At 44.0% G+C, this 21,720-nt stretch overlaps 1 protein-coding gene and 1 pseudogene across 2 annotated transcripts in view; one reads left to right on the top strand and one right to left on the bottom strand.

Annotated features, from left to right (window-relative positions):
• Nucleotides 1-4,492, bottom strand: part of LOC130543999 (60S ribosomal protein L30-like) — a 48,422-nt pseudogene extending 43,930 nt beyond the window's left edge.
• A 135-nt stretch (nt 4,493-4,627) lies between these two features.
• Nucleotides 4,628-21,720, top strand: part of TTC39B (tetratricopeptide repeat domain 39B) — a 148,832-nt gene continuing 131,739 nt past the window's right edge. The window contains exon 1 of one of the 2 annotated variants that reach the window (XM_057313444.1): nt 4,628-4,887. In XM_057313444.1, coding sequence (XP_057169427.1) covers nt 4,648-4,887 — 240 coding nt within the window. In that variant the 5' untranslated portion in view covers nt 4,628-4,647. The remainder of the gene's footprint in view (nt 4,888-21,720) is intronic. The other variant, XR_008959866.1, reaches the window with a different exon arrangement.

Genomic DNA, 21,720 nt, shown 5'->3' with positions numbered 1-21,720 from the left:
ATTGATTTATCGTTCATGTGATATAAATGTAGGATCGGTAGTCAGTACTTGTGAGGCAGCTCTGCTGTTATCAGGAATCCAGATTCCTTTTGTCTCTTTGATCCACCATATTAGTTCATGGTTTCCATTCTCAAGGTATTAATTCATGGTCCAAAAGGATGGAAGGAACTCCAACCATCACATCTCTTCTAGGCTGTGGGAAGGAGGAGAGGCAGAAGAGGGAAGGGCACATGCCTCTTTTTTTAGTCCTTTCCCTTTAAACAGCTTTCCTGGAAGTCAAATATAATATATTTCATTGGCCAGAATTTAATTATATCAGCCATTCCTCGTTGCAAAGAAGTCCTTGAAAATGTAGTCTTTTAGCTGGGTACCGGGCTGCCTTATATAAAATCAAGTTCTGGGGCTCCTGGGTGGCTTAGTGGGTTAAGCGTCTGCCTTCAGCTATGGTCATGATTCCAGGTCCTGGGATCCAGCCCCACATGGAGCCCCACATAGGTCTCCTTGCTCAGTGAGGAGCCTGCTTCTCCCTCTCCCTCTGCAGCCCCCCCTGCTTGTGCTCTCTCTGTCAAATAAATAAATAAATAAAATCTTAAAAAAAAATCAGGCTCTCTTACTGATGGAAAAAAGGGAGACTGAATAGCAGGTGGTAATGAGCAGTCTCTGCCACAGAGTCCATATTTATTCTTGGTTTTAAATCTTCAACACTACTCTAGGTCTCATATTGCCAAAGTTAGTCTTTATTATGCTTTTCTCTTCTCTGGGTTGCACTTTCCTCTTTTGAAAAAATGAGAGTAATGTAATTTAAAGAGCTATAAAGAAAATAAATAGGAAGGTGATTGGAAAGATCACATACATATACATATATTATATATACTTTATAAATATATATTTATAACAAAGAACTGATAAACAGGGTAAAATGAATGTTCACCCAGCTCCAAATGCCTAGAATAGGGATATTCTTAAGGGAGGATTTCGGCTCTACCAAATGATGAGGTTTTTCCCCTAGCATTTAAGCCTCTCCCAGAGAAATGAATTCATCCCTTTTAGGTCACTGAGGGAACTCTAAGTGCTTAGCTCTTGTATAATTTTGAAAAAAATGAGTTGGCATTAAAGACAGTTATCATGCCTTGCACATTATCCTAAGAAAAACAGTATTTACTTTTTGGATTTCATGTAAATTGCCATCTTTAATCTCTTTCATTATTATTGGTTTGCTCCTTTTTACAAAGCAGTGGCATTACAAGGTCTAAACAAAATTCTTCATGTACCATGAACTTTTGATACTTTCAGTTGTTCACTCAACAACCATTTATTAAGTATCTGTTAAGTTTTGGGCACTGGGGTTTTATTAGAAACACAAAACACAGGGTCTTTCCCTGATGGGAGTTCACATTGTAGTGTGTGTGAGGGGGGTGTTGCTGAGCGAGATAGACCATGGACATGTAAACAAATCAACAAGATAGTTCAGATAGGAAAAAGTGCTATGAAGGCAGTAGGAGGACATGGAAGCATGTAATTGGGAGGGAAAGGCTATGTTAGAGGGGAAAGTTCTCCTTGAGGAGCTAAAATACGAACATGAGACAAAGCCACTAACAAATGCATAATTTACAATGAGCACTTATTTCATGGATACAAGCATCTAAAAATTTTTGTTTCTAAATGGAAAACCATTCTCTCCCCCACTACACAAATGATGAAGATGCAACTTTTATTTAAATCAAGTATCAACAAAGAACATCAACATCAGTTAAGGGTAACAGGTTCAGGAATACTAAAGATAAGATTGCGAGCAGTATTAGAATTATTTTGAAATTCAAACAGATCCCAGTAGGTGCGCCTTCAAAATTAAAGAAAAAAATGAGGCACTCGCTCTTGCTTAAATCCTGTTAGTTACTTTTGGGAAATTAAATATTGAGTAATCTCACTTGACTGTTAAGAGTACAACGTCATCAGCAAACTGGCAATGAATTCTGTTACAAAAATGAATCCATTCTAATTGTTTTTTGAAAAAAGCTATTTTATATTGGTGATTCATGATCTTGCAAAATCATACATGTGCAGACAAAGCTGGGATCTGCCAGGAGCAAAGCAAATTTGATTAGATGTTCCAGTGGCTAGAACATATACATTCAGTGTTTATAAATGCTTCCTTAGATATACGAGTGCTGCTTATCTAGTGATGTGAATTTAAGACATACAGAGTTTCAAATTTGATCCCTGATATTAAGAAAAACAAAACAAAACAAAACAACAAAAAAACGCCCACTGGACTTTATCTATAAGAATAGAGTCCTGAAAAATTAGACTTGATTCTCATTAAACATCATCATGCCACTAATTAGAGCCAACTTGTTTTGTATCTCTTCAAAATTTGAGATGAAATTTGTAAGACAATAACAAAGCATACAGGAGAGGAAGAAGCCACCAATAAGATAGTTTCACATCAAAAAGATGTGATATTAATTTAGGAAACAATGAACTTTAAAAATCGGAATCATCTGTGAGTAATACAGAGTAGAATCTGGACCAGGAAGGAAATCTAGCCTCAGAAAGTGAAGCAAAACAGAAAAGGGGGTGGAGGGGAGGAGGAATGGAAATTTTCAGGGGTATTCGAATTAAAAGACCTTTAGTTTCCTTCTAGCCCCATCTATTTGATTCAAAGAGCATCCAAAGAATGTACTAACCAGTGAAAAAAAGGACTTATTGAGATGTTATGTAGATAACCCAAAATTCACCCATAAGCATACAATGATTTATAGAAAGTTTACAGTGTTATGCAACCATCACCACAATCTAACATATTTTTTCATGTTGTTTATGGGATAGAAACCACTTTATTTTTCTTTTATAAAGTTACATAGTGATTTGTTAAAATCTGAGAGCAAGTTCCAAGGATGTGAAGGGGACTCACTGAAAATGTCTGTAATAGACATGTGTAGGCAGTTGGTTTACTGCAACAAAGAGAAAGAGAGGCAGAGTGGCTGGAGGCAGGACAGAGTAATGGTTACCAGCCACCTCTTATAGTCAGACTGCTGGAGGTCAGATTCACGTGTCCTTATCTGCTTTAAGCTGTCTGACCTCAAACAAGTTACTTGAACTCTCTGAGCTTCAGTTTACTGATAATAGTACCTACTTCATGGGGTTATAAAGGATAAATGAGATAATATGTATGTGGTGCACAGCATAGTCCTGACACATAGTAAGTACTCAGTAAATCTCAGCTATTTTTTAAATTATCACTGGATGGCCATTAAATAGCCTTTCATGAGCCATACACAAAAAACCACATGCTCTCTGATTCAATTTATGTTAAATTCTAGAAAAGGCAAAACGATGGTGATAGGAAGTAGATCAGCCCTTGACAGAGGCTGGGGAGTGGGGGTAGGAAATTGATAGCAAAGGGGCACAGGGAGCTTTTTAGGGTGCTCTATATTATGATTGGGATAGTGTTTTGTAAACATTCGTCATGGAATTACACACTTAAAATGGATGACTTTTATTGTGTGTAAAATAAAGCGGGCAAAAAATACCCCAACCCTAAAAAATATAGCTTTTAATTTCCTAGTTCGATAGTTAGAACATGTTAGAACATTTTACATGTTAGAAGCAAGAATAAATTTCTAGAGAAGCCTGAGTGGTTTAATCAGATAAGCGGGGGGGGGGGGGGCTCTTGATTTCGGTTTAGGGTACTATCGAGCCCCGCCCCCATCCCGCTAGGGGTGGAGCCTGCTTAAGATTCCCCGTCTTCCTCTCCCTCTGACCCTCTCACCCTCTCTCTCTCTAAATTTTTTTAAAAAAATTTTAAAAAAAGAATAAATTTCTAAATTCAGCCAGCAAGTATTTGTTGAGTGCCTACTTTGTGCAAGACACTGTAATAGGTGCTGGGAATGCAGCCTTGAAGAAGACGGCATCTCTACCTTCATAGAGCTTACAGTTCAAGCACGAATTAGATACACATGTTTGGGGTTACAAAAGGGGTCAGTGTGGGATGCTATGGGGATGACATAACCGTGACAGGGGAGTGGGAGGAGTGGTAGAGGAGCTCCAAGTTGTATAAATATCTGTCCCATGGATTTTCTTTTATTTTTCAAACATACACAGAAGCAAACACAGCGTACCTCTATCCGACATGGTGCTTGGGAACGTGGCGCGACAGAGGCTTCTGTGTGACGGGTGATGGTGAGTGACCCAGGGCTGCCCTCTGGTCCCACTGTCTGTGAGACAGGGTGTCCACCTGGCGAAGGAAGCTGACTGGTATTGGCCCAAGGACCAGGTGATACTTCCATCCGCCTCAGGGGTAGCGTGGCCTTGACCTTGATCTCGTCAACCCGGCGTCCTCTTGGCTGCAGGCTGGCACTAGCCCTCAGCACAGCACAGGAAGCGGGTCCCCTCAAGTACTCTCCCAAAAGGTGGACCAAACTTACCGAAGTCCCAGTCTGCGAGATAACTCCCCCCACGAGACGACCCAGCCTACTGGTGACTCCGCCCACATGGGGGTCCGAGGCAGATGCCGGCTGGGGGCGGAGACGCGTTGCGGGAACTTGATTGGCTCTTCAGTTTGAGCCGCGTGGGAGGGCGGGGCGAGGCCGGCGGGAGGCGGAGCTTGCGGCCAGGCGGGCTGCTTGGCGCCCGCTGGGGAAATGGATGCTCTGCAGGTCCGCGGGCGCCGGGGGCGGGGAAAGCACTCGCTCGGAGGCGCGCTGGCCCCGCCCGGGACCCGGCCGGAGCTCGGGGCCGCCCCCTTCCTCCCTCACTGGCGCTGGGCTGAGCTCGGAGCCGAGAAACGGAGTCGGCCCTGAGCTGAGTGTTTGGTTTTTGGGTGGCGGCAGCCTGAGGAGGAACATGGCGCTCCTAGGCAACGGAGCAGAGCTGGAGGCGGACGAGGTACTGACTGGTGGGGGTGCGGGCACTGCCCCTGGAGTCCCGGAGGGATGAGCGAACCTGGGTAGGGACCGCCAAGGTCCCGCCCCCTTGGTTCCCAGTTCGGGACAGGCAACCTCCCGTCGGAGGAAGGGGCACGGGCTGTGGATGGGGGCACCCGGTCTGGGAGGTCTGTCCCCGCGCGAGCGTGGAGGGCGCTCGGAGCGGAGGCAGTGCGGACGTTCTGGGCGCCCGCACGGTGGGGTCGTGGTTATAGAGGACACCACGTCGGAACTGCGGGTGATGGGTGCGAGAGCGCGGGATCCGCTGCACTGCGCTGTTCTGAGCTTCTTCAGGAGCGCCTGGGCTTTTTTTTTTGAAGTCTGACCCTGAAGTCCCGACACTGGCCCTCTGGGGTTTGCGGAATATCACTTCTATGGAAGTTTCCAGGTGTCAGAACTGAAAGGCTTACAGTTGGGGACAGGAGGGGGTTAGCTGGGGGCGGGGGGGAGAAGACACCCGGGGGTGTCTGCTCGAGCGGGCTGGGCAGGGGCTGCCGAGGGGCGGGAGGGCTGGGGACCGGAGCAGCCGCCCAGGAGTTGGTGCTTTCTCCTCGGTCCACAGGGCACAGGCCTTTCCCATGCAGGTCCGCAGTGTCGGTGGTGGACGGGGGAAGGCGCTTTGAGAACCGACTCCAGCCTCCTGACTTCTCAACTGTATTTGAGTCATTAGTCACTTCCTCCTGTGGCCGGCGCGCGGGGGTCTGAGCACCCTCGGGCGCGCGCGCTGGACCTGTTGATTCATGGACTGTTCCTTTCAGCACTTGGCAGATCGGTCGAGACGCTCCCTCTTGCGCTGGAAGTTGAGGCCGGCAGCAGGAGCAGCAGCCGCAGCACCCACAGTTGCTGCTGCTGCCATTTTACCTGACTTGAATTTTACAAGTCGCTGCCGGGGGAGGTTTAGTTTCAAATGATGCAATAGTGGAAGATCTGGAGGAGGCAGGTTAAGATTCCTGTCCATCCCTTTAATGTTGGGAAACTCCTGACAATGAATACTGTGTTTTCAGTGTACCCCTTAAAATAAAAGCGAAACAAAAACTAAACTACAGCTCCTTTACACGATGGACAGGCAAGAGGGCAAGCCAGGCTGTTTAAAACCTTTACAGCCAGTCCCTTGTAATGAGGACCCCCGAGATCACAAACCAATGAACTAGAGCTTGCTAAATTGCATCTTTTTATTGTTGAAACTTTTACACTACACGTAAAGGCAGATGATGAAGTAGCGTATTTGTTGCTATTTTCATCCATGACAACCTTTCTTTATTTATAGCTTTAGACTGTCTCTTGGTATGACCTGGAGGCTTCTGTTTTTCTTTCTTCCTGTCTTAGTTCTTTTCTATAATGGAGGTAGTAAAACGTTCATCGTGCTTTGACTATACATACACTCCCTTCCTCAAAAGTTTTTGTGACTGTCTGTTGCATATTAAATTAAGTATTCGTATGCCTGTCATGCAAGGCCCTCTGTGGTATGATCTCAATTTGATGTTCCAGCCCATCCCCAGCTGCTTCCCTATGTATAATCAGTTAGTTTAACCGTGTTATGCCCGTATTATAAATGAGGAAACAAGACTGGCAGTACATAGTAAATGTGAATTGAAATTTTTGAATCCCTAGTCAGCTTATCTAAAAAGATTTGGTACTCTTAGGACTATATAATGTCAGGGCATTGTTGAGCTAGAAAAGGGGATGCTGTTAATTAATGCTTGGACAATAGTTGTAAACTGGGACTGTCCTGGGCATTTCGAGACCTACAGCCACTCTAGCCATACCCACTGTCTACAAGGTGAACTGAAGTGTTGAGATGCATGAGGTAGGGAGGAGGACTCTAGGTCTGTGGGGGAAGTTAGGTTTTGAACAGCAGAGAGCTTGGCACACAGATTCTTGATAAATATACATTTGTTGAATGAATGAATAAAAGCATAAATGATGTTGCTTAATAATTTTCTCAGTGTTTGCTATATCTTTCATTTATTAAATTCAATACCTATTAGATTCCTGTTACATGTAAGGTACTAATTGGTCCTAGGAGATGAACAAAGTACAAACAGAATTTTTTTGTTCCTGCCAGATTCGCTTTTGTCCCTCCATGGTACACCATTTCTATTGGTAGAAATTTTGCAAACATTTATTGAACATTTGCTCTGTGCTCAAACTTGGTAGGTGCCTTAGAAAGAGAAGACACAGTTTTAGCTCTCTAGGATTTTTTTGGCTAGATAGGGAGATAGGACATGTGTACAAGAACTCTAGAATAGAGCTCAAGGCAAGGTAAGCAAGTACGAAGTACTGCATCGTGGACTGGGTACACCTTTCTTATTTGTAGAAAGTCCCTAGTCTTTCAGTGGGCTGAAGCACTGTACCATGAATGAACAAGACCCTGTTTGTCAGTTTTACTGGGCATTTGAAGCTAAAATGGCTATTTCAGCTGGGGAACTTTTTTAAACACTTAATATATTTGATAGTCTTTGTGGCCATTAATTTATATTCCAGAGGAGTAGAAGGGACAAAGTGGTGTAGTTGGAAAAGTAGTAGGCTAGGGATTAGATGAACTGGGCTCTCTGTCACTAATTTGTCCAGTAGCCAGTTACGAATTATGTGTGCAGACATCTGCCTCCAGATACAGCAGTGAACTGGACTGATCAGGTCTCTTTCTATAGCTAGTGATTTCATTGAGCAAGTCTCTCTTTCTCTTAGGGTTCTTTTAAATTTCCTCATCTGAGGAAGGAGAGGCTGGATGAGCCCTAAGTGTTCTTCCAGTTCTAGAAGTCTATGCTTTTTGGGGGGAAGCTCCTTTTTGGGAGAAGAGCTAATAATATGGGAATTCCCTTTCTTTCAAAGTTTCTAAGGAGATGATAGTAGTAGAGGAGCTGTCATGGTAGCTGGTGGATGGGGTGCTTTCCTGGGTGAACTGGTGTTTGTTGTTGTTGTTGTTTTTTTTTTTTTTTTCCTGTTTAGTTGCTAGGAGGATAAATGTGGGAACATAGAAGTTAGGGCTTGCAACCTCAAGGGTGGCAAAAATTGTTTCTGGAGGGAGGCAGAAGCATTTTAGATATTGTAATGGTTTTGTAGCCCTTCAGAGCTTGGTCAACAATATCTTATTAACATTAAAATTTCTCTCATTGAGTTTTCTTGGGTATTAGGTAAGCAATGTAGACATAAAGTTCTTGGGAGATATACAGATGTATGCAAACCTACTATAAACCTATGGCAAATAGGTGGCTAGGATTGGAGGATTTTCTATCAGTTACTTGATCTTGAAGTCATCTTTTTCTTTCTTTCTTTTTTTTAAATAAGATTTTATTTATTTATTTGAGAGAGAGAGAGTGAGTAGGAGAAGGGAGAAGGTCAGAGGGAGAAGCAGACTCCCTGCTGAGCAGAGAGTCCAACATGGGGTCCGATCCTGGGACTCTGGGATCACGCCTGGGCGGAAGGCTGACGCTTAACCGACTGAGACACCCAGGCGCCCCTGAAGTCATCTCTTTCTTGATGACCTCCTCATATGTGTAGGCTGCCCATTGGCTACCTTGTGGATGTTGCTTATGTTTGGCGCTGAGTGTTTTTGTGCATAACTTGGTATTTGAGAATTAAAGAGGAATAGTTTATATTTTATTATTTAATCCTCCTCAAGTAATTCAGTCCACCAGTAGTTGTCAAGTACTGAAAAGAAAAAATATTGATAGTATCTGAATGACTAACTAGCAGCTACTTAAGTTAAAAATTGTTTTCTCTAGGGGCGCCTGGGTGGCTCAGTCATTAAGCATCTGCCTTCGGCTCAGGGCTTGATCCCAGAGTCCTGGGATCGAGCCCCACATCAGGCCCCTCCACTGGGAGCCTGCTTCTTCCTCTCCCACTCCCCCTGCTTGTGTTCCCTCTCTCGCTGGCTGGCTCTCTCTCTGTCAAATAAATAAATAAAAATCTTAAAAAAAATGGTTTTCTTATAGGAAAAAAAAGTTAAGTTCACTAAAATTAACTTTTTTTTAAAGTTTATTTTTATGTATTTATCTAGGTAATTTCTATACCCCATGTGAGTTGTGAACTCACAACCCCAAGATCAAGAATTGCATGCTCTTCCCAATAAGCCAGCCAGGCACCCCAAAAAATAACTTTTTAAAAAAATAACAAAAAAATTTTTTAAAGTAAGCCCCGTGCCCAGGGTGGAGCCCAGCATGGGGAGCTGAAATAAAGAGTTGGATGCTTAACCAAATGAGCCACCTAGGTGTCCCTAAAAAATAACTTTTTTTTTTAAAAGATTTTATTTATTTATTTGACAGAGAGAGGGAGAGCCAGCGAGAGAGGGAACACAAGCAGGGGGAGTGGGAGAGGAAGAAGCAGGCTCATAGCGGAGGAGCCTGATGTGGGGCTCGATCCCATAACGCCAGGATCACGCCCTGAGCTGAAGGCAGACGCTTAACGACTGAGCCACCCAGGCGCCCCTAAAAAATAACTTTTAAGAGGATAATTTTTCAATTGTTTTACCTTCACTGGAAAAATAGCAGTGTTGAATGTCTTTTAAAAATTTGGTTACATAGCTATTATTATGTAGAAGTTAGAAATTTGCGTGTGTAATTTGCTATATTACATTAAAAGCTACTCAGCAAATATAGTTATAAAGTTAAATGTTAATAGCTTTAAAATTTTTAATTTAACTAAAATATGTATTCAGTTATTCCAAATTCATTATTGAATAAAAAGAATAAACTTTATACTTGCTCTTTTAATGTATTAAAGCATTTTAAGATTTCATGGTGGGTGTTGTTAGGAAAAAATGTCTAATAGGGCTCCTTAGGAGGGCAATAATGAAAAAAGTTGAGAAACACCGAGTTGGAGAAAGAAATAGCTCATGTGGCAGATGCTTTCATGGTCTGCCTTTGGCTCAGGATTTATTTAATTTTTTAATTTTAATTTTAATATTATTTTTTTTTTGGCTCAGGATTCTTTTTAGGTCTAATTTTTTAAAAAGATTTTATTTATTAGAGAGAGAGAGTGCAAGTGTGTGCTGGGGCATTGGGCAGGGGGAAGAGGGAGAGGAAGAGGGACAAGCAGATGCCCTGCTGAGCATGGAGCCCGACTTGGGCTCAATCCCAGGACCCTGAGATAATGACCTGAGCTGAAATCAAGAGTCAGACGCTTAACTGACTGAGCCACCCAGGCACCCCAGATCTAATTCTAATTTAGAAAATTTATTCATTGGTGGGGTGCCTGGGTGGCTCAGTCATTAAGTATCTGCCTTCGGTTTGGGTCGTGGTCCCAGGGTCCTGGGATCGAGCCCTGCATCGGGCTTCCTGCTCAGCTGGGAATCTGCTTCTCCCTCTCCCACTCGCCCTGCTTATGTTCCCTTTTGCTGTCTCTCTTTGTCAAATAAATATATAAAATCTTTAAAAAAAATTTATCCATTGGAATTTTAGATGAAGTTTAGATAAGATTGATTGTTACAATTTTTAAAAAAAATTTTAAGAAGACTTTATTTATTTACTTATTTACTTATTTGACAAAGAGAGAGAACGAGAGAGTGAGAGCAAGCAAGCACAAGCAGGGGAAGCAGCAGAGGAAGAGGGAAAAGCAGACTTCCTGCTGGGCTCAATCCTAGGACCCTGGGATCATGACCTGAGCTGAAGGCAGACAATTATCCGACTGAGCACCAGGCTCCCTGATTGCTACAATTTTTTTAAGAATCAGATTTGTTCTTTCATTCCACCAGTGTTCACTGAGTGCCTGGTCCATAGATGCTGGAAGTATACACTAAGTGCACACTAAGATAAGACAACATTACTGCCCTTGAGGGACGTACACTGTAGCAAAAGACACAGTTATATGAGTAACTAGTTAAATCTTTGGGTCAAGGTAGATTTTAGGTAGAAGGGCCATGTAATTTATCATCCATAGCAGGGCAGTATGAGAGTAAATGGGTGCTTTCAGTAGTTACCCTAGGACAACAGGTGCAACACAGGGATGCCACCCTAGTTTAGGGGCTGGCAGGGACTTTAAGGAAGAGATGGTATTTGAACTGGGTCTTGAATGGTGAGCAGGCTTGTGCTGGGCAGAGCAAGTGGGATACGGCACAGGCTTGGTGGAAGTTGAGATGGGCAAGGATGAGAGCACGTGTGGGTTCAGCAGGGCGCTCAGCATGTGGGAGGGAGAGCCAGTAAGGGCTGAGACTGCAAAGTGTAGCTTGGATCATGTGGTGCAGTGTCTGGAACATTGTGCTAAGGAGTTTGGGTTAAATCTCCTAAAAAACGGGAATCTGGGAGGTTTTTTAGGTAGGCAGGTGGGGTAAGGATATTTATTTTAGAAAGATTAATGTGGTAAAGTTGATGCAGCCAGACTGTGGAGGTGGCAGCAGGAAGGGTGAATGGCTGTTGTAACAGTTAGTGTGGGAGGAGGTGAGGACTGAAGTGGAGCAGAGGCCACAGGCTTCCAGAGAAGAGGCCAGATGTGAGGGAAAACATGGAGAAGGAAGGGGCTTGGGGGCCTTTATCCTAGTTTGAGGGCCAGTGGATGGGGAGTGGTGGGGAGCTGCTCAGTGATAGTTCTGGGTTCCTGTGTGGCTTGGCGGTGGTGCTATTAACACAGGAGGAGTGGGCAGAGAGGATGGGGGAGGACCTGACATAGAATGTGCTCACCTTTGTCACTCACTGTGACTCTCCTTACCAAGGGGAGCATGAGCCCTTTGTTTATAAGGGCATGAGTCTGGGCCAGGTTAAGAAAAGCGTGTTTGTAAATTGGTTCTGCAGGTTAGTGGAAGGAAAAAAATAGCGTCCGTTTATACCATCAGACCCTTACTCCTGCTCAGGTTAACCAACAGGCAGTTTTCCTGAAATGTTCATTCTTTTGTCTCTTGAGATGCCGTCTATACTTGGAATGCCATCTTCTCAGGGAAACTTGCCTTCCTTTTCTTTTCCCCTTCCCTTCATACTTGGATAACCCCTTCCTTGCTTTCAAGTCCAGGAGCAGAGGTATGCTGTCTCTCGAGGCTGGTCTTGGATCTTCCTGGCGTTAGCTGTTTGCCTTCTTATCTTAGTTCCGTGCCCAAGGGTGCAGTTACTAATTATCCACTGTGTTAATCTGATACTGTGAATTCTGTGAGGCTTATGGTTTCTACCTAACCATCTGTTGACATCTCCCCAGCCCCAAGTCTGGGGGGGCCCAGTGGCCTTCTCCGGTGGGTCTCCTGAAGTCACTGTGTGCTCACTTTCCAGAAGATGAATACATGGAGACTGCCCAGGTGCTTGTGAGGCTTCCTGGGGAGAGCTTTCTGCTGGTCTCCACCTGTGTCAGAACTTTTCTTCCACTCACGTTGCTTAGTGGATATTGGTCACACACCCTCGCTGATTGGCTGTGTTGATTTGGTCATCACACCTCTCTAAAGGGACTCCTCAAGTGTTGACTGCCTGGCATTTCATAATGCCATTATGCAACTTATGCTCTTTATTTAAAGACTTTGGGTGTGTAGTAAGTGCTTCTTTGCTGAGATCTGTGGACATGTCCCCTTAGTACTGCTAATATTTTGCTGACATATATGTAGGGCCTATATATTTTTAAATATTTTAATGAAGGAATGCCACATGTATGTATTTGTTGGGTTGGATTGCAACTGGTAAATAAGAATTATTCAGTCTAATTTAATGTGTTGGATATTGCATTAGGTGCTGTAGGGGCAAACACGGCTCCGGCTCTAAGTTATGATCTAGTGGGGAATGGGAGCAGGTGTGTAGACAAATAGACATAATACTCTGTGCTGAGAACCATAGAGGAGGGATACCAGGGTGCTTTGGGAACACAGTGGAGGGCACCTCATCCAAAGGAGGGGATTGGTAGTCAGGAGATGGTTTCCTGGAGGAGGCCACTTCTTAGAAAATCTGGATCTTACAGGGTAAATAGGGGTTGGCTGTGTAGGAGAGAGAGTTGGGGATGAGGGGAGCCCTTAAAGTGTGTCCCAGGGAGAGGGAATGGCAAGCATAAAATATAGAAGTGAGGGAGAGTTGGTGGTGCTCTAGGTGGCAGGGAATGAGTGTGAAAGGTAGGAAGGGCTGTTCGAGTCTTTCTTGCCCAATCGTGGATATCATTGTGTTCATCTAAGGGTGTAAGCTGAGAAGAGGTGTGGAGAGATCAGTGGGTGGTTGGTGGCTCTCTCTGGCAGTGCGTGGAGGCTGATGGGAGGGAGACAGGACCCAAGATGAGGAGGCAGGTAGATTTCTGGTGTTTTGTTTTGTTTGTCCGATGACTGTTACAGCCCTTTGAAGGCTGACTCTATGCCAGGGTGGCTAAGCAGTGGGATAACACAATGGGTAAGATACAGAGCAGATACTTGGGAATACAGACACATGCACACAACTCTGCCCTGAAATAGGGGAGGGCGCAGACAGCATGTACACCCCGGTGCTCCTAGGAAGAGGAGAGGACTTTTCCCAGGGCAGTCATCAGGACATCATGGGGATAGCATGCCCCCACCCACAAGTCAGCTGAGTTGGATTCCTGACCAAGTCTTTGTGTGACTTAGAGCTACCCAGCTGTGTGACTTAGAGCAAGTCCCTTAAACCTTTTGGGCTTCGGTTTCCTCCTAGGTAACGGGAAAGAGTTGACATTGACCTTCTATTTCTGAAGTTCTTTTAAGCTTTGACATCTATGATCTAGACAGTGGCTTTTTTTTTTTTTAAGATTTTATTTATTTATTTGACAAAGAGCTAGAGAAAGAGCACAAGTAGGCAGAGCAGCAGGCAGAGGGAGAGGGAGAAGAAGGCTCTCCGTTGAGCAGGGAGCCCCACATGGGGCTCAATCCCAGGACCCTGGGATCATGACCTGAGCCGAAGGCAGCCGCTTAACTGACTGAGCACCCAGGTGCCCCTACACAGTGGCTTTTGATCTGGATGGTGAGGGGTGGATTTCAGCAGGCAGCGGTGGAATGAAGGTGTGATCCATTCCACCTTCATTCCTTCAGGCAGAGGGAGCAGCAGAGGAAACGTGCTCGGGCATGGATGAAGCATGACGGAGACCATTGTGCTGAGGCAGAGGGTGTGTGGGAGCTGTGGGCTGAGGCAGGGGAGTCTACTGTGTGTTGTAGCAGATTCTGGCAGACCTTCAGTGCTCAGTGAAGGAGTTTAGGTTTGTTTTATTTTCTAATTTCTTTTTTGATAGTGGGGAGACACATGTATCCTTTCATATTTGGGGAAGGTCTTTCCTTCTCTTTTTTTCGTTTCTTCCTTCTTTCCTTCCCTCTTTTCTCTTCTCTTTTTCTTTTCTTTTCTGTTTTCTTTTTCTCTTTTCTTTTGTTCTTTTTTTTCTTTTCTCTCTGTGTCTCTCTGCCTCTCTCTCTCCCTTCCAGTATAGGAAGCAGTGATGATTCTATGATTCTATTTTAGTTTCCCTTTCTCCTTTCCCAACTCGTTTCTGAAATTTTAAACTAATGACTGTCAGCTGCAATGCAGTGTTTAAGGAGGCAGACAATTCAGATGTGCCTGAGTAATTCCATAAGCTTATGTTTTATCACATAGATTCTTACAAAGTTTTGAGATGCAGAACCACATGACCCACCACTCTGGTGTGGTCAGCAGGACCAGTCCAGGTTTCTCTGTGGCGGGGGTCCCCTTAGTCCTTTTCTCCCTCCCTGCTTCCTTAGACCGCTCTGTCCCAGAGTTCTGGGGGTCCTGGTCTTTTTTCAACTCATGGGTCACAGTTCCTTCCATTCAGAACTAAAGGAAACAAACCTCAGATTCTCACATCATTTTAAGGCCAAATGGGGTGTGATCTCTTCGAAAGGAAGTGGGCAAGACAGATGACTGAGTGGGAGATTCCTGAAGAGAGGGGAATGGGGCCTGACTCCAAAACCTCTCCCAGAAGCACGCATGCGTCATCATCCGTGTGGAAGCATTGACGGGGTGCTCATTGCCCAAGAGCAGCTACGCTCTGTGCAGAGTAGTATCAAGCTTCTGAAGAGGGCCAGCTTGGGTTCAGATCCTGGCTTCCCATTTGCTGTGTGACTGGGCATGTTATTTAACGTGTCTGATGCTCTTCGTTTATAAAATGGGGATAATGATGCCTACCCTAGAAGGTTACTGATGAGGATGAAATAAGAGTTTACTTGACAAAGCACTTGGCATATAGAATTACTCCAAAAATGGTGGTTCTCTTTTTCCATATGCTTTTACCTTAAGATCTTGCTGCCACTGCTTATTATTTATGGGTTTGATGAAGAATCTGCAGCAAATGTTTTAGTGTGTTCAAATATAGTTTTACCTTATTTTTGCAGCCAACTAAGAAGGAAATTCTGTGTAAGCATGTCCGAGAAGCAGGAAATGACTGGCCCAGGGTCGCTCAACTCACTTAGGCACAGAATTGGCATTAGAAGCCAAGTGCTCTAACTCTACATTCAGTGCCCTTCCCACTAGGGTGGCAGACTTTGTCAGAAGGACAAATGCACTCTGCCCTCTTCCTGTCTGTTTTTGTAAATAAAGTTTTTTGTTTGTTTTTGTTCTTTTTTTTTTTTAGAGGGAGAGAGATTAAGCGAGAGAGAGAAAGAGCGTGGAGGGGCAGAGGGAGAAGGAGAGAGAATCCTCAAGCAGACTCCCCGCTGAGCGTGGAGCCTGATTTAGGGCTTGATCCCACATCCCTGAGATCATGACCTGAGCTGAAATCAGGAGTCGGACACTTAACCAACTAAGCCTCCCAGGTGCCCCACAAATAAAGTTTTATTGGGACACAGCCATGCCTGATTGTTTAGGTGTTGCCCATGACTGCTTTCACACTACAACTGCAGAATTGAATAGTTGGGACACAGACTATATGGCCCACATGGCCTAAATATTTATTAGTTCTTTAGGTGATTTCAGGGGCTATGTGTAAGTTTGTTTATAATGTGTTGTAAGCCTTATGAATTAAATTTGCTTATTTCCTTAATACTCATATAAGCATCAAAAACTAGGAAAAAATAGAAATCTGTTTGACACATCCCATGACGTGGTACGGTACAAGTTCTGGAGTTAGATGGACATGGTTTGAATCCCTGCTCCTCCTTGTACAACCTTGGATAAATTAAACTTCAGTTTCATCTGTAAAACGAAGAGAATAGAACCTACTTCAGTGGATTATTGCAGGGATTAAAGCCCTATAAAGTGCTTAGCTTATGGGGTGCAAATGTTGGCCCTTAGCTCTATTGTGGTTGAGACTGCACATGTGGATGCTTGACATTGTTTTCCCAGCCGGTTAAGGAACTGGCTCTGTGAGGGTCAGCCCCTCCACGCTCCACTGCAACTCCCGTCCGGTGGATCCCTTTAGGATAGATGCAGTTAGCTTTCAGGCTAGTCCCAAGACTCCAGCTGGGTCAGTTCTGCGAGTTTATAGTCTTCACACTTTCCTTCCCTGAGGAGGGAGCGGAAACCACTTACCACAAAAGACAGTGGTCAACAGGGGCTCAGTGCAGAACAGTGTTAATATTTGTCAGGAAGGCATTTGGCAGTTATCAGTTATATTTTGAAAGTGGCATTTCCCCATCGACACATAAATGGTATGTAACCTTTGGTTTTTCCAAACATTTTGCTGTGCAGGATGGTTCCCTCTTTAACATTGTTGAATGTCGTAACATTCTTTACAGCCTTTTCATGTAGCAACTGGATGTTAACAGGAGACTGTGTTTGGTTACTTAGCATAAGAAGTTAAAAGGTAAAGGAGGTGACAGTGTGTGTGTGCACACTCCTGGCCCTGGAGCAGGTTCTAGGGTTCTTGCTCAACCCCACAGCAATGTGCAATGCCAGACTGCTCTTCCTAAAGTTCAAGTCCTGTTTAAAATCTGTTCACAGGTTCATTGCCTTTGAGATATTATGCAGACACCTTAGCATGGCATATAAGGCCTTCCCTACGACCTAGCTTACTGGTGTTCACACTTTAGTGTGCATAGATCCCCAGGTTAGGGGAGCGGGTGACTTGTTAAGATGCACATTCCTAGGCCCCCTACTGAACCAGTCCTATTCAGTAGGTCTGGGGTGGCTCCCAGAAGTTTGCATTTCTAACAAGACTAATAGTGCTGAAGTGCTTGTGACCTCCCTTCCACTCCTCAGCTCCCAGAAGGTCAGTCCCAGCCTTTAAGATGCTATTCCCTCACCTGGCCAGTTCCTCTTCATCGGTTAAGACTTGTGGACACTTCTCCTCCAGACTTTCTAGATACTCCCTTCTTCCCTCTGCTCCAGGTGCTCAATAACTATATAGTGTTCTTGGCTGCCTGGTAGGAGAAATACCCCTCTTTTGGCACACATGCCATGACATCTGGCAGGGATGGGACGGAGCTGTCCCCTTGTTCCAAAAGGAAAGGGTGTTCTTCTTCCTAGTCTTGAGAGCAGAAAAGGAACTCCCTTCAGGGGTTTCTAACAATGCGGTATTTTTATCTTCTCAACCAGGAAGGAGAATTTGCATCCACAATCTATTGGCCTGATTTCAATACACTTGAAAAACAAAACAGCTTTATTGAGGTGTAAATACATATCATAAAATTGACTCCTTTTAAGTGTACAATTCAGTGATTGTTAGTAAATTTACAGAATTGTGCACAGATCACCACAATCCAGTTTTTTTTGAAATTGAGGTATAATTAACATAATCTTTGTATTCATTTTAGGTATACAACATATGGTTTGATATTTGTACATACTGCAGATGATCGCCACAATGAGCCTAGTTAACATCTGTCTCCATACATTACTGACATTTTTTTCTAGCGTTGAGAACCTTTAAGATCTACTCTCTTAGCAGCTTTCAAATATGCAATATGTTATTATTAGCCATAGTCACCATGCTGTGACTATGTCACATCCCCAGGACTTATTTATTTTTTAAGTAGAAGTTTGTACATTTTGACCCCCTTCATTCATTTTGCCCACCCCTCTCCCCCCACCACAATCCAGTTAAGAACATTTCCATCACCCCATAAAGATTCCTTCTACCCATTTGCTTTCACCTCAATACACTTTTAACACTTAAAATAATTGAACAATTTAAAATCACCAGAAGAAAATAAAATTTCTCAGGCAGAAATAAAAAATGAGATGCCATTATATATGATAGGGATAATGCAAAAGTGTTGGCCATCAAAGAACAGAATTGGAGAACAGGGTGCATTTTTTTAAAAAAGATTTTATTTATTTATTTGAGAGAGAGAGAACAACCTGGGGGAGGGGCAGAGCAGAGGGAGAAGCAGACTTCCTGCTGAGCAGGGAGCCCAGTGTGGGGGCTTGGGGCTCCATCCCAGGACCCTGGGAGCATGACCTGAGCTGAAGGCAGATGCTTAACCAACTGAGCCACCGAGGCGCCCCTAACGGTACATTTTGGTCAGCACTTGACTTGGCTCTTACACTGTGACATCATCAGAACAGAGGTTCGAGGGCTGCATGAATTACCCCTGTCCAAATGAAGAATTTGTCCTGTTTGTAGGAAAGCAGATGTGTAGTGTACATGGATAAAAGTTTTTCCTATTTTCTTGTTCATTACCCAAGGCAGATGCTATTTATCCAGTATGTTTAGCTCCTGCTAGAGGAATAAACAAGCAGTTGCTTTTCTAAGCCATTAAGTAGTTGAATCAAACAGGCTGTCCCCATAGCTGAAGTCTTGAGTGGGACAAAGAGTCAAATGAAATCAGCCTCTTTTTAGGCATCACAGAATTTCAGATTTGTTGTGTCTCTTCTTAGGAAGGCATGTGAGAGAGAAGGGAAAGAATATGGGAGGGCTTGCAGGTTAGCAGACGTCACCTGAGAGAGTTCTGCCACTGGCTGGCAGTGTGACCTTGGGCAGGTTACTTAATCTGATTCTCTCTGAGCTTCAGTTTCTCACCAGTCAAATGAGGATTCTAATGCCTACCTCACAGAGGTGCTGTGTGCAGCCCTGGCACCACACCCAGTGCCCCCGTACTATAAATACTGAGTTGCAGCCATTAATTTGAATAGCAACTACGTATTGATTTCATTTTTTATCAGTACATTCAGATGGCTAGAGTTTTATAGAGCAGGAAAGAATCATGGTGAGATGGTATCAAGTACAGCAACTAGCTATATTGAACATCTTGATATTAAATATTCATTTGCTGATATTAATTTGAAGATTTAGTTTTGGGAGAGAAAGTTTTGTTTTGTTTTTATTTTAAAATGCAAGCAGTGGTAAATGTCCTTTTGGAGAACCGGCTCAAGCCAGGTAACCAAGGGCAAGGCAGTCGGAGCCGTAGTTTCCCCACTCCCACAGTGGGGCTAAGTGAAATAACACGTGCAGTCTGGCTGGGGTAGATAGGGAGCTTTCACAAAATGACTATGATGACTATAATTTATTCATACACTTAATGCTTTTAGAAGCGTGAGCTGTTCACATTTCTAACAATTTGCTAATTTAGTACTAATAGCATATGTGTGTATGTGCGTGTGCGTGTGCGTGTGCGTGTGTGTGTGTGTGGTATTTCTCCCCCCTTTTCCAAGTAGAAAACATTGAGATTTGTGGAATTCTTTTTCATCAGACATAAAGCACATCTGCTCTAATTTCATAAATAGTTGAGATGACTTTACTAAGACATGAGACTCCACAAATCAGAATGTTTCTAATTATATTTGGCATTTAAAAAAGTAAAAAGCTACTAGCTTGGGGCGCCTGGGGGGCACAGCGGTTAAGCGTCTGCCTTCAGCTCAGGGCGTGATCCCGGCGTTATGGGATCGAGCCCCACATCAGGCTCTTCCACCATGAGCCTGCTTCTCCCTCTCCCACTCCCCCTGCTTGTGTTCCCTCTCTCGCTGGCTGTCTCTATCTCTGTTGAATAAATAAATAAAACCTTTAAAAAAAAAAAAGTAAAAAGCTACTAGCTTAGAAAGAATCATTTTCTTCTTCTAAAGGCTTACCTGTTTTTACCTCCCTTTGTAGTTTGCAGAGGAGGAGGTTGCATTTGAATTTAAGTAAGGGTCCCCCTTTTTGATATACACAAGCCCAGTCCCAGTCCACACTTCGGGTGCACATCCTGCGGAAGGAGGTTTCACAGGACAGGAGATTAGGCTCCCCTCAGGGACATGGGACATGCTTACATGAATTCCTGTCTCTTCATTAAAGACCACAAAGCATTCCATTTCAATTGTGGCAATTTGGAGACAATCATCCTTTCTATAATTATTTCAAGAGCAAACACAAGGCTTTGGGGGAACAATTTAAAACGGCATCGTCCAACCAAACCAGCCCTCCCTGTGCCTCATCCACGATTCCCCATCTTTGTTCCCCTCACTTTCCCCTTCTTTTACTTCCACATTTCTGTCATCAGCTAGTCCTGTCGAATCAAGCTCCAGAACATGGCTCCTTACTGCAGGCTGGCTCCTTCTTTCCATCCACACCATCATCGTCTCATGCCCTCCCCTCTTGGACAGCATCCTCGCTGGTCTGCCTGCTCCCTCTGCCTTCTGCAGCCCATTCCACTCTGCAGCCCTCAGACTCATTCACAAACATTAATATGTGTTACCACCCTGCTTAAAACTTTTGTGGCTTTCTAGAATGTTTAGAATGCAATGCATGCTCCTTCCTGTGGTCTATGTGGTCAGGCTTTTGCCTTCCTCCTCTGGCTCACCTGCTGTTCCACCCACCATAGCTTGCAGTAGATCTCCTGAACATACCCGTTTTTTCCCACTGTGGTGCTCTTGCATGTTTCTCCAGCCTGGCAAGGCTTCAGCCAGCTCTTCACATGACCGGCTCCTTCTTAACTTTCCATCCTCACTTTAAAGATCAGGTTCCAAGTGAGGCTTTCCTGGGGTTCTGTCTTCAAAGCAGCCTTTCTCTTTTCCCTTTTATGCATCCTGTGTGTTTCCTCTTTGATATAATCACAGTCTGTATTATCTTGTTTATTTTCTTCTGTGTCATCTGCCTCCATCAGGTTTCAGTGCCAGAAGCAGAAACTGCTGTGGGTCATTTAAGTAATGAGTTTAAGAAGGGAAGTAGGCGTTTACAAACTGCGCAGAGGGGCTGAAGCAGCATCTCTAGGCTGAGCCTCCAGAAATGACCTTCAGTGCCATCCAGAGCTGACTCACTAGGAGAGGTGCTCATCCTCCTTGGCTGATGGTTCTTGAGCTAAATGTTCATGGCACTTTGCAGTAACTGTCATTCAGGGATCAAGAAACCAGAATCCAGAAGCTTCGATCGCCACTGCTTTTCATATACAGGACGCTGGAAAATGGACGCTGGAGCATTGCTTTTGAAACTACTTCAGCTTCTGGGATGCCTGGGTAGCTCAGTCCGTTGAGCATCTGACTCTTGATCTCAGCTTGGGTCTTGATCTCAGGGTTGTGAGTTCAAGCCCCTCATTGCGCTCCGCACTGGATGTGGAGCCTACCAAAAAAAAAAAAAGTATATGAAACTACCTTAGCTTCTTTACTTTTGTTTGACAGCAGAAAAGGTCAGAAAGGGGCAGGAAAATGGCCTCAGCCTTCTGGCTCTTGTACAGTTGTATCTTAGTTGGTCTAGCTTAATTTTCACCCCGAGTCAGTTTGCTTCTTCTACAGCTGCAAAGCTACAAGGCTCTCAGGAGCTCCTCTCTGTACAGCGTATTGAAGTTCCTCGCATGTCTGTTATAAGCCGAACAAAACTGTGTTACGATTGATTTCTTCTGTTGTCTTTAGCCGCCTCTCAGCCTCTTAATTTTGGCAGTTTTTTGTTTTCAGAATGGCTGCACATTTTTGCCAGTTTTCACTATAGTTAGCTCTCTATTAATTAAAAAGAAATGATTTAAAGAGACAGTTTTAGAGTTTAGAGGTCTATTATTCTGATATAAATGCCGATGGCTCTTTAGCTTCCCCTCCAAGTATGTAGA

Source organism: Ursus arctos, unplaced genomic scaffold, assembly GCF_023065955.2.
Source record: "Ursus arctos isolate Adak ecotype North America unplaced genomic scaffold, UrsArc2.0 scaffold_18, whole genome shotgun sequence".
In the NCBI taxonomy this organism is placed as follows: Eukaryota; Metazoa; Chordata; class Mammalia; order Carnivora; family Ursidae; genus Ursus; species Ursus arctos.
This window is presented reverse-complemented; position numbering and strand designations above follow the sequence as displayed.